At 37.5% G+C, this 11,820-nt stretch overlaps 3 protein-coding genes across 3 annotated transcripts; 1 reads left to right on the top strand and 2 right to left on the bottom strand.

Moving 5' to 3' along the window:
* Window positions 1–595: 595 nt before the first annotated feature.
* Window positions 596–2,263, bottom strand: LOC18051121 (F-box/kelch-repeat protein At5g26960). The gene has a single exon (XM_006446292.2). It carries the CDS (start codon window positions 2,015–2,017, stop codon window positions 770–772), a length of 1,248 nt encoding a protein of 415 aa, XP_006446355.1. The 5' UTR covers window positions 2,018–2,263; the 3' UTR covers window positions 596–769.
* A 1,428-nt stretch (window positions 2,264–3,691) lies between these two features.
* LOC18051122 (translation initiation factor eIF-2B subunit gamma) lies at window positions 3,692–10,249 on the top strand. Its single transcript, XM_006446293.2, has 13 exons — window positions 3,692–3,991; window positions 4,091–4,186; window positions 4,270–4,347; window positions 6,630–6,710; window positions 6,791–7,010; window positions 7,083–7,141; window positions 8,209–8,258; window positions 8,351–8,438; window positions 8,534–8,779; window positions 8,888–8,980; window positions 9,149–9,253; window positions 9,441–9,557; window positions 9,879–10,249. The coding sequence occupies exons 1-13, from the start codon at window positions 3,926–3,928 to the stop codon at window positions 9,948–9,950; spliced, it is 1,371 nt and encodes a 456-aa protein (XP_006446356.1). The 5' UTR covers window positions 3,692–3,925; the 3' UTR covers window positions 9,951–10,249.
* An 82-nt stretch (window positions 10,250–10,331) lies between these two features.
* Window positions 10,332–11,820, bottom strand: LOC18051123 (feruloyl CoA ortho-hydroxylase 1). The gene is made up of 2 exons (XM_006446294.2): window positions 11,136–11,820; window positions 10,332–11,033 (listed from the first exon to the last, which is right to left on the bottom strand). The coding sequence occupies exons 1-2, from the start codon at window positions 11,636–11,638 to the stop codon at window positions 10,469–10,471; spliced, it is 1,068 nt and encodes a 355-aa protein (XP_006446357.1). The 5' UTR covers window positions 11,639–11,820; the 3' UTR covers window positions 10,332–10,468.

Genomic DNA, 11,820 nt, shown 5'->3' on the forward strand with positions numbered 1-11,820 from the left:
TCAACAAAACATTGAGGCAGGAGGTAGAGGTTTCTTTCTAATTTCTATATAATAAAAATATTGTAGTTTATAGGTTAAGTTGATTCAATGAAAAATAAATAATATTTTTATAATTTTCGTTAATATTATTATTTGAAAACATCATTTACTATACATTACTCATTCTTTTTCATAATTTTTTGAAGCCCCAACACTTTCAATACGAACAGAACCAACAGGACAAATGATTTGCCCCCACTATTCTAAAAAAACTCAAAACATTTTCCCATATTATGTGGTAGGATGATATCTCTTCAAATATTAATTGAAGTAAATTTCCGAGCTGTATCAATGAACATCTAGATTGAATATATTTGGGTTTCCAATATACCTCAACTATTTTTAGGAGTTTGTTTCCTTGATTTTCATGTTGGACTTTGCAGGTGCTTATCTATGTCGGGCAAAGGGCTTTGTAAATTATATTGTATACAATATTAAAAAGGCCTATCCAACATTTTTAATAAATAAAAGAATTATTATTTTAGAAAATAAACAAATAATTTAGGGGTTGATTAAAGTCTAAAACTTAAATCCTTCCATTTTTCATTAAAAAAAAAGAAAATGAAATGTGGTTGCTTGAAGCCAGTCAATGTGGGTTACATGCCCAAGATGACGCTTTTTTGCTTTCCTGAAATAAATAAACACGTTAGGACAATCATCTTTGTCTGCTACCCAAACTACATATACACAAACCACAACACAACAGTAACCTCTCTCTCTCATCTCTTACTCAGCATTCCAAGTTCACACAAGTGGCGCGTGGTATATACTCCGGCAGATCCGGACCGCAGCTCCAGTCTCCGGCCACCGTGTCGTAAATCCAAACAAACCTTTCGTCGCTTGCCCTCAAGACTCTCCCGTTCTTCATTAAAGCCAACATCACCTTGTTTCCGACACCCACCAGACTGAACTTGATGGACCCGTCTAGCCTCACCGGCTGCGCCAGCTGCGGCGTCTTCATCCTACTCCACTCGCCAAACCCTCCGTGTCTGCGACGCGCGTCGAATCTCCAGAACGACATCTCAACCGCATGACTCGTGAGAACATAAATAAACCCCACAGCTGCACACGCGGCTATAACGCATCCTCCGCCGGGAACCGCGCGGCTTCTCAACCAGACACGCGCCCCCGCGTCGTACAAATCCATCGAGCTCATGTACATCTGCGCATCCGCCGCTCCCGTGGGAGGCCCGTCGATCTTCAACCCGCCAATCACGTAGAAGACTCCGTCCGCCGACGCGCCTGTGCAGCCGTAACGGAGCCTGGGCGCGCGGGAGACCACGCGCCATTTGTTGCTGTCCGGGTCGTACTCGTCGACCGTGGCGGCCGCACACAGAGAGCCGCCGGCGATGTAAATCTTACCGGAGACGACGGCGCAAGCGAACTTTTTTCTCGGCGCGAGCATACGCGAGAGAGAAATGATACTGTCGGTCCAAATATCGTAACGAAGGGTCGCGTATCGGCCGATAACGAAGATTCTTGGTCCTATAGAAGCGAGTCGCGACTGGGGCAAGTATTCGTACAAGTTGCCAAGAAAAACGTAATCGGTCGGGACATAAATCCTCGTGTTCCAAGCAAAAATGGTGTAGTCAAGGGGCTCGAAGGTGAGAGTGGAGGCAATGAAGCCGGAAGCGGAGGGGGTGAGGGCGTAAACGGTGTTGTGGAGGCGATTCTGGTGGCGGCGGAGGTTGAAGAAAGAGGGGGAGTGGAGAAGGCGGGACCAGCGGCGGCAGACGAAGCAGAGTGTCGAGAGTGAATCAGATGGAACTCTTACGAAGCACTCTAAAAGAAGATCGTCCGGCAGAGACGACAGCGTAGTACTGCTGGTGGTTAGTGATTGAGATTGACGGTGGTGGTGAAGATGATGATTTCTTGTCGCAGAAGCTCTAATAGATGATTTACAATTACCGTCGTGTGGATTTGGGAAGCAAGATTTCATCAGCCATGAGAAGTGGCGTGAGTTGCAGCTCTCTGACATGTTCCAAGGAGAATCTAGAGATAGGTAGCAGTGCTTCTGACTTCCGAGTAAAAACTACTCTATCATCAACTATGAAGAAGAAGAAGAAGAACAAAAAAGTTAAAATGTGAATAATAAGATTCTTTTTTTTTTCTTCGGCCCCCTTTTCAACGACATGTGCAAGTGGACTTCGTCTGTAATATTTATTTTCACGGAATTAACGGATTAACATCTCTCCCATCTGAGCTCTCCTCCATTTTTTTAAGATATGCCTTTTAATAATAGTTTAATTTTCCATGGGATTTAATTCCTTAATTTTTTTTATTTATTAATCACTAATCACTAATCACTCATATCTATTTTTATTTAGAAAGTGATTAGATTACGAGATTTGACTTTGATCAATTGTATAATACAAGTAGAGTCTCTCTAGAAATATTTTAAGTGGGGATGGCAAAAAAATTCAATTTTAATAATAAGGTTGTCCTCCACTAAATCTTGTTCAATAATTATGTATATAATCTCTTTAAACTTATAGGAATATTAATCAGATTTACTCATTAATAGAAATCAATCTCAAACTGAATTTGTAAATAAAATCGCGTCCAATTCTTTCTTCTTCTTCTTTTTTTTTTCATTACAGGGTAGTCTTCCAAGGATATTGCAATTAATTTGGTTTGGTTTGGGTTCAGTTTGGACTTTTCATAAATGGGCTAAGCTAATTTTGCTTTAAGCGATGCTACTATCACCACCCCTCTATGTTCATAGCTCTATTCTTAATTAAATTTATATTAACGAGCAAAAATAAATATAATTAAAATTGAATATAAATTCTTTTTATTATTAACTCTTCACACCCCACCAATTACTGTACTAGAGTTCTTTTAAAAGAATATATATATATATATATATATATATAACGCACCATTGAAGCTCAAATCAAGATCTAAACCCTAAAAAAGTAGTTATTTATCAAACAATGGAGTTAGACTCTAACTTCTATTGGAAATCTTTCTTATTTTGGCCTTAATTTTTTATTTTTTCTCAGATAAAAATTTTGCAAAACTTGATGATGAACATTCAATAAATTTGATAAATGTTTTATTTTAATTTTTCTAAAAAAATTTGATAGTTAACCACTTAAATTGGTCTGTTTTGCACTTCAAAATCATTTTGAATTGGGGAAAAAAGTTCCTATATTAGACCTGAAATAAGGAGTTTATGAAGTGGGTGCATAGCAAAAAAAGAAAATACCAAGATTGATTTAATTAATTAATTTATGTACTTGTATGTAATTTTATCTATGTAAAAAGCAATCAATGCAAAGTGCTTTTTATAAGAATATTGAAGGGGGATTGATAGGTCTTTCTTTGGGCGTTTCATAGTTGGGCTTAAATCTTAATTCAGTTATAAAATGCGTATAAATTTTTTTTTTAATAAATTTTGATGGATCTCCTATTGATCCTCTTAAAGTATTATTCAAATTCTTTAAATTCTCTCTAATATTAAAAGAATACTTATTTTACTTATATTTTATAAAAAAAATTATTTTTACTGTCATTTCGTAACGAAGAAATTGCCCCCACTTACATTATAAACGTATAAAGACTTTTTCACAGGACTAATGGCCGATTGGTTAAAATGCGTTTAAGGTTGACGGAAGGCAATTTTGTCCTTGCACATAATATAAAGATTAAAAACTGAAAATGAAAGGGCCCTTTGCATACAAATTCTCATATAAATAAAAGCCTAGGAGTAGAAAGCAGAAAGGAGAGTTACTGTTGAGTCAGAAGATTGAAAACTGATTGCGTATCACTCAGGATTACGGCCTCAACCTCAACCATTTGATATATATAACGAAATAATTAAGTAATTAATTTTTTTTTTTAAAAGAAAGATTCAGATTCAGAGAGAAGAAAAAAAGGGGGGATGGATTTCCAAGTGGTGGTGTTGGCTGGTGGCACTTCAAAGAAATTAGTTCCGCTGGTGTCTAAGGTCTCTCACTCAAAATCTCTTCTCCTCCATTCTCCCTCTTTTTAATTTGCTTTTGCTTTACAAAATCCTTTTTTTTTTTTTGTTTGGTTTTGATTGCAGGAGGTGCCAAAAGCCCTACTTCCGGTGGCCAATCGACCGGTTCTCTCATACGTGTTGGAGCAATTAGAGCTCAGCAATATTAAGGATCTTATAGTTGTACGTTTTGTTTCTCCCTTTGGTTTTTAGCTTTTTGTTTTGTGTTTTTGCTTATCAGTGCTAATGGTATTGGTGGCTTTTAGGTTGTTGAAGGGGCAGATACCGCTCTCCGTGTTGGTGGTTGGATTTCAGCAGCTTATGTTGATCGTCTACATGTCGAGGTTGGTTTTTTAACCTTTCCCTTAATCAATTTTTTTTTTTTTTTGTGGTTGTAAGAAGATTTAATTGAATGTTGTTAGTATCTCATCATTAGTCCAGGACTGTGGTAGTTATCACTTATTAGGTCTTAGTTTTGTATAAAATTCTTGGTTTCATGGTGTTGGTGGTTTCTGAGGCATTCCACTTACTTGTTTGCATTATCACCCCAATTTAGAGGATGAGATTGTCTTGAATTCTTTTCTGAGGGCTTTTGTGTGATAAGCATTTTGATCTTTTAAGCTAACTCTTGGTTTAACTGGTAGACTAATGCGTAGAGGGGAAAAATCATAGTATTGCTAATCTCACATTGATAGTGCTATCTTTCCCCTGCAGTTGGTTCTTACTATATGAAATCGAATACCCTAATTAACTACTATCAATTTTTGATATCCACAAGGCATCTTGGAAACTGCAACCAAATCCCTTTTATGTTGCGCTATTTCTTAATTTGGTTGTCCAGCGCAAATTTATTGAGAGTGTCCGCAGCCTTCATCATAAAGGTCCCTGAGAGTCAAAAGCAATTTCAACCTCTAAACTGTATGGCAATTATTAACAGTTCAGTTCTTATTAGTTTATGTGAGAAGCAATAATCGATAATGTCTTAAATGTCAGTAACTATGACATGGCTTGTGGCACCTTGATGTGATGATAATGAAGACTTGAAGCTTCAATGATAAAAGGCAGGGGTCTAAAGAGTTTGAGGCATGGCTTTTGTGTGAGATTGTGTCTGTTTTCATATATGGGCATATTGGTGTCCTTTTAATTTTATTTTTGTTGTTTTTTTTCATGTAATTTTGTGCTTCATTGCAAGAAATATAATCAAGTAGGCTATCCCCTTGTGAAGGAATTAGTGGCCTTTTGTAGCTGTGTCAAACTCATCAATTATGTAATTTTCTTTGTATACTCCCAATAACTTTAAAGTTTATATATAATTTGATGAATATTGTTTCAGTGTTGTTAATAATCATCTGCTTCCCCACTTCTCTTTTTCAACTGTATTTCAAATGAAGCTTTCAAAGTTATGTGTATATATATCTCACCCAAATGAATGAGAAGATTGGAATAGATAGGGTTTTGTACTTCCTAGATGTCCTGTGGAAAATGAAATCTTTTGACTCTCTGCTGGTTTTGATTAATCCTAGACGTGATTAACTTCAACGGCCTTCAACAGGAGTAGGACGTTCCACTAAGGGTACATATCAACCCTCTTGCTTTAACTCGTCTGTCGAAAAACGCATGCTTGGAATAATTATTCTGTTACTTGTTTTCATTAGAGAATCAATTTCATACAATGATTGGGCTGATAATATCCATGCAAGAGTTCCTATCACTTATGTCTGGCATTCAAGTTATGGGGTGTAAGTGGAAGGTGATAACAAGGTTCCTGACCGGATTGGAAATCAATAGAATTGTGTTTGGGAATAGTAGAGTCCACTGGACTATAATTCATGCAGCAGGAACTTAATCACTGCTAGCTCTTATCTTTTAGGCTTGTGTTGCACAATAGTCAAGACCAGTTGAATTATCATCAAAGTAATGAAACTATAACCTCCCTTTGGGACAAAGGAGATTAAGGGCTGAGAGATAATCAGTCATTGAAAAAAATTTGCATTATTTTAAACGTTGACTACTGATGAGTTGTGAAGAGTCACTCTGTGTTAAACTCACAATTAGTTTAATAGAAGGCTTTTTCTCGCAGAAGAAAGTGCGGGCTATTTTCTGTTATTTTTTGGAGTCCCTTTTCAATTCTCTATCTCTAGAAAGTTCTGGAGCTTCAGGGATACACTGTTAGAGTTCAGGTGATGTGCATTCTGTTCTGGAAGTTCAGTCTTCAATTTGTGTCAGTCTGTGCAATTATGCAACATTTGTCTCTTTAGCTGATTTCTTGAATATACATACAAGTTATCTGTGTTTTATCCTAAAAATTTCTGCTAGGAAATAATCTACTTTTTTAATATCATTGCGAAGCCTTTGAGCTTTTCACCCACTTTAAAGTTTCTTGGAACCCAAGGTAACACATTCACAGATGTGCCTGAATTTGATATAGTGTTAAATCACAAGACTTATTTGTATTTTAGTTGTCTTATTAGTCCTTTATGTTTTGAACCTACCAAGTCTTCTCTGCGTAAAGTCTGGAATCTTGAATTTTATTTTTACAAGGTGTTGGGGCCTTATATCAACTTAAGAACTAATTTGTATTATCCGTCTAATACGATATATACATAATATATCTGCAATCTTGCAGGTTGCTACAGTCCCTGAGGATGTTGGAACTGCTGGTGCGCTCCGGGCTATTGCTCATCACTTGACTGCAAAAGATGTTTTGGTGAGCACTGACATCCTTAGTGGTCTTTGAGTTGCAGAAATGTGTTTATTTATTCCCATTGGTACACAATGTGCCTGCAGGTTGTGAGTGGTGATCTTGTTTCTGATGTTCCGCCGGGTGCAGTTACGGCTGCTCATAGACGACATGACGCTGTGGTGACTGCAATGATTTGCTCTGTTCCTGTTAGCGGCCTATCGGAGGCAGGATCGTCTGGTGCAAAAGACAAAACCAAGAAACCCGGGCGCTACAACATTATAGGAATGGACCCCACAAAGCAATTTCTGTTACACATAGCTACAGGTTCAATATTTGAATTTTAATTCTAATAATATTAGAATTCGTCCTTATTTTTGAATTGGTAAATTTTGATAGGGGCTGAACTTGAGAAAGATACTCGAATTCGAAAGAGCATTCTCCGTGCTGTTGGGCAGGTGAAAGATTTCCATCTGCCTCTTATCTTAATTGCATTTTGTTAATATGGTATCTAGTCTTGTTGAGCTGTGATGTTCGCATAGCACGGTGTACTCTCACATCTCTCGTTATCAAGCTATATAAAACATTCTTGAGTGCTCAGGATGAAATATCACTTTTACACCATTTGACAAAACTCTAGATTTGGGGGATATTTGCATTTCAGTCCCCAATGTTTTTTAAAGTGCCACTTATGTGCCTCGGTCTAGTGTATTACGGCTGACTTCATTATGCTGTTAACAATACATCAGAAATGCCATTTTGCCCTTGAGCTTAGCAATAGTTGAAAACAGCATTTAAAATATTTTCTTTTGGAGACATTACCTAAAAGAGTTAGTTTGAGCAACAGAGTCAAAATACCCTCAAGATCAAATGCTTATATATATATATATATACACACACACAGAGTAAATGAAAATGTGGCACAAACAATGTCAGTAGCTTTTCATTTGAATGGTAATGCCTCTTGGGGTGCTACAAGAGATTTGAGGTTTGATTCCTGGTCACATTGGGGCAGAAAGAGGGGTTTGGTTTATATTAATCTAATATTTAAAGAAAAAAAAGCCTAAAAGTAAATGTCACAGAAAAGTTAACTGTCATTTTGTCAATTTATAGGTCCAGGGATAAGATGATGTTTCTGATGTTATGTTAACTTGCACAGTGAAGTTCACAGGTCAAGGGACCACTGCCACTTTGCCTATGTGCCCATTTTGTGAAACCTATGGTTTTTTGTCAATAAATCGAGGAGATGTACATATCCCTAGTTACTGATACCATTCAAACCTTTCTCTGCACTGTCTATATTTAAGAATGTTGTGAGTTTCTATCCAGTATGCATTCCAGTCCCTACAATTATTGCAGTAGTCAATGATTTCTATTTTCTACCCTCGTAACTTTTTCGTTGAAAGAAACTAAATTATCTTAAAATTACATCTTTCTAAGTTAAATGTCCATCAAAATACTGTTAAGTTGACTAGATCAACTTGTTTCTTTTAACTAATGTTCTTATTTTCATATATTCTTGTAGATGGATATTCGAGCTGATTTAATGGATGCCCATATGTACGCATTCAATAGGTCTGTCTCTTTGCTCTTCTGCTTCCAAGTTATCTTTTAAATACGTTCTTATATGTGCTTCTTTCTTATTTTTCTCTTTGCATCCCTCCCAGATCTGTTCTGCAAGAGGTTCTAGATCAGAAGGATAAATTTCAAAGCTTAAAACAGGATGTTCTACCTTATCTTGTTCGGAGCCAGCTGGTTAGTTTGATAATTCCTGCATATTCATTGTTGTTGGAAACATCTTTTCCCCCTCTCTCATATCTGTGATCTGTTTCATGATTCATACGCATTAGAAATCAGAGATATTGATAAATGGTGCACCACAAGGACAGCAAGCAAAAGAAAATGGAAATGACAAAGTTAGCTACCGAATCCTTGCTAATGCATCTACTCCAAGCTTTCATGAACTCTATGCATTGGGTCCTAATGGCTCTGCTCCTGTCCGAAGAACCCATAAATGCTGTGTTTACATTGCCAGCAACAGCAAGTACTGTGTGCGGTTAAATTCCATTCAAGCATTTATGGACATCAATCGGGATGTGAGTTCAGACAGCATATCAACATATCTAATACGTTTTTACTTAATTTTACCCTGATGTACTTCTGCTTGATTCAGTAGTGCTTATTTTCATTTTTTAATGTGTCAGGTCATAGGTGAGGCAAACCATCTGTCAGGTTATAACTTCTCTGCTCAGAATAACATTATTCATCCTTCGGCAGAGCTTGGATCTAAAACTACTGTAAGTTCAAGTCTATGCTAATACAAATTTTTCCAGTTGAAAACTAGTCCGCACTCCAGATAATTGCTAATTTGCTACCAGTAACCAGTCTACGTATATTTTGTGGTTTACTAAGGCTGTTATTGTTGCACTTCCCTGGACACTCAGCAATTGGCTTGATAATTGTAGGTGGGACCACATTGTATGCTGGGGGAGGGTTCACAAATGGGTGACAAATGTAGTGTAAAACGATCTGTAATTGGCCGCCACTGCCGGATAGGTTCAAATGTAAAGGTATGGTGATTTCTTATTTGTTGACTTCAGAAAAGTTTAATTTGGACTGGATGACAAATTGCTGTCGGTAAAACTGTGTGGTCAAATTACATAGCTATTTTTGTTTTCTGAAGTTGAAAAGAAAGCTAATATGTGGGCTAAGATAATTATCTTTATTTTAACCTTTAGTTCTTTCATGTGTATGCAGGTTGTTAATTCAGTTGTGATGAATCATGTTACCATTGGAGATGGTTGTTCAATCCAAGGTTCTGTGATTTGCAGCAATGCACAGCTCCAAGAGCGTGTTGCACTGAAAGATTGTCAAGTACTCTTTCTCTCTACCTCTGTTTTTTTGTCTCTGTCAAGTAATGAATATTTGTGACTTAAAACTGACTCTAAATTTTTCTAGCTGTCCATTTATCATAATCCATTGGTTTAGGGTGTAATGTTAATTGAAGTCAGGACGGCATGTTTCATTTGGCAACTTAACAACTCTGTAAACCTTGGATTGCAATAGATGAATGCTTTGGAGTCTATGGCTCGGTTAAAATTAAAATTCTTTGTAACAGTAGGTTGACCTTATATAAATATCGATAGACTTAATACACTTCTGGTTGATAAACTATGATGTTACCCTCCTCCGCAGGTTGGACAAGGTTATGTGGTTTCTGCAGGCTGTGAGTACAAGGGAGAGTCCTTGGCCAGAAAAGAGAAATGAATACCAATGTCAATGAGTCATGTTATTCTTGCAGCATGTTTTATCATTTTTGTTTTTCGGTTAACTGCTGGCGGTTTCATACATGGCAAGGCAAGAGAAATGCGGATCCTAGATAGTGTCATTCTGGCTTTCTGTTGAGTTATTGTAACTAAATTGTTGCGTTGCTTGTATCTGATCGAGGTTATTCCATGTATTCTAGTGACACAGACGACGAGATTTGTAGAATACCAATTTTGTCATCTCCTCACAGAAAGATGTTCAAATTTATTAAGAACTGAAAATGAAGCATTTTTCTTGCAGCAAGTGTTTTTCCTTCTCCAGTCATTTCTCCTGGTGAAAGATTGTCTCGTTCTATTTTCTATCAATAGTGATGTATCTTATAACTCTGTAATCATGTTGATGGCCAGAAACGAGACTTTTATTTTGAATTAAGGGATATGATTATTACAATGAAAAGAAACTGGAATTTCATGCATGGAAAGAAGGCTACTCACATCCCTATCGTTATTATTTTCCCATCATATTCTTGCATAGTCAATGGTCTTCTTCCCATCATGGGGTTTACTGAAGTAGAAGTTGAAGTAATCTGAGAAAACAAGTTGCTTGTATATTGGTATCTCTCCACTTTCTGGCAAAGGACCGAAAACGGCATCAGGTGCAGGGTTCACAAAGATGGGAACTGAAACCCTGTTCTTGATTTTATTGGCAACAACTCGATGCTCGATACTTTTGTATTTATCATTGCTTATTATCTGCAGCACATCACCAATGTTAATCACAAGGGCCCCTTTGATTGGAGGGACGTGGATCCAGGTGTCATCCTCTATCCCTCTCACGTAAAGCCCACCAATATCATCTTGAAGAAGAACAGTAATGGTTGATATATCGGAGTGAGGTCCTACTCCAGCTGTGAGTTGTGGGTTTGGACACTTTGGGTAGTAGTTGAGGTTGATTCTTGGCGAACCCATTAGAGTATGTTGTGTGTCTCTGTCAAAATCCTTCACATTGAGTCCTTTCAATAGCACCTGTAATAGATTCTTTATGACAATTTCAGCCTTTTTCATGTATTCTAGCACTTCATCCCTACAAGCAAGCCAATAGCTCTCAATCGTTATTATATAACAGCAGTTACATAGAATTTCTTCAGAACAGAAAGTGAAAAAAAAAATTCCGAAAATTACATACTTGCAAACTGGTGGCCATAGAGCAGAAGCCTGATCATTTCCAGGGATGTACTGGAAGTTCAGGTAATCTCTCCATTCCAAAGCCACCTCGGCCTGAGGAGAAAAGCTTGTTGCTAAGAACACAGTTTCAGATGGCGAAGCTCCTTTGTAATACTTGCTCCTTTGCTCATTTGGCAACCCAAAGAAACTATGAGCTGCGTCCGTGATATTTTCAAGAACCTGTAGAGGAATTCCATGATTGATTATTTGAAAGAAACCCCACTTACCTGATGCTTCGCAGATTGATTTGATGACCTCAGGATCATCCCAATTTGAGACATCGATGATGAGAATTGAGTCTTGAGAAACTACTTTGGTCAAGTCGAATCTTTGCTGAGGAGGTAGAATATATCTCTCGGGAACTTTTTGAATGCCTGAATCAACTAGACCCGTTATTCCATTGCCTCTATTTACTACAAAATCGGTGACATCATCAAATGAGTTCGGAATTGTTGAAGAAGACATTACTGCGCCTATGCAGATACGATAACTGCGAGTTCGGTCGCTTGTCAGATATTCTTTTTTGTAGTGGTTGGTGCCTGATCTCGGACGTAGGGATGGTAAAACCCCGGGCCGGGTCCAGGTATCGCAATGACCGGACCTGATCCAGATGCATATATGTCGGGGCCAGGTTGTGCCGAGCTTTA

This window comes from Citrus clementina, unplaced genomic scaffold (genome assembly GCF_000493195.1).
Source record: "Citrus clementina cultivar Clemenules unplaced genomic scaffold, Citrus_clementina_v1.0 scaffold_2, whole genome shotgun sequence".
NCBI lineage: Eukaryota > Viridiplantae > Streptophyta > Magnoliopsida > Sapindales > Rutaceae > Citrus > Citrus x clementina.

Coding starts and splice junctions, on each gene's coding strand:
- LOC18051121 (XM_006446292.2), bottom strand. CDS start 2,017: ATGTCAGAGAGCTGCAACTCACGCCACTTCTCATGGCTGATGAAATCT.
- LOC18051122 (XM_006446293.2), top strand. CDS start 3,926: ATGGATTTCCAAGTGGTGGTGTTGGCTGGTGGCACTTCAAAGAAATTA. Junction 4,348..6,629: donor TTGATCGTCTACATGTCGAG/GTTGGTTTTTTA, acceptor GCAATCTTGCAG/GTTGCTACAGTCCCTGAGGA. Junction 8,780..8,887: donor TTATGGACATCAATCGGGAT/GTGAGTTCAGAC, acceptor TTAATGTGTCAG/GTCATAGGTGAGGCAAACCA.
- LOC18051123 (XM_006446294.2), bottom strand. CDS start 11,638: ATGTCTTCTTCAACAATTCCGAACTCATTTGATGATGTCACCGATTTT. Junction 11,034..11,135: donor CTATGGCCACCAGTTTGCAA/GTATGTAATTTT, acceptor GCTTGCTTGTAG/GGATGAAGTGCTAGAATACA.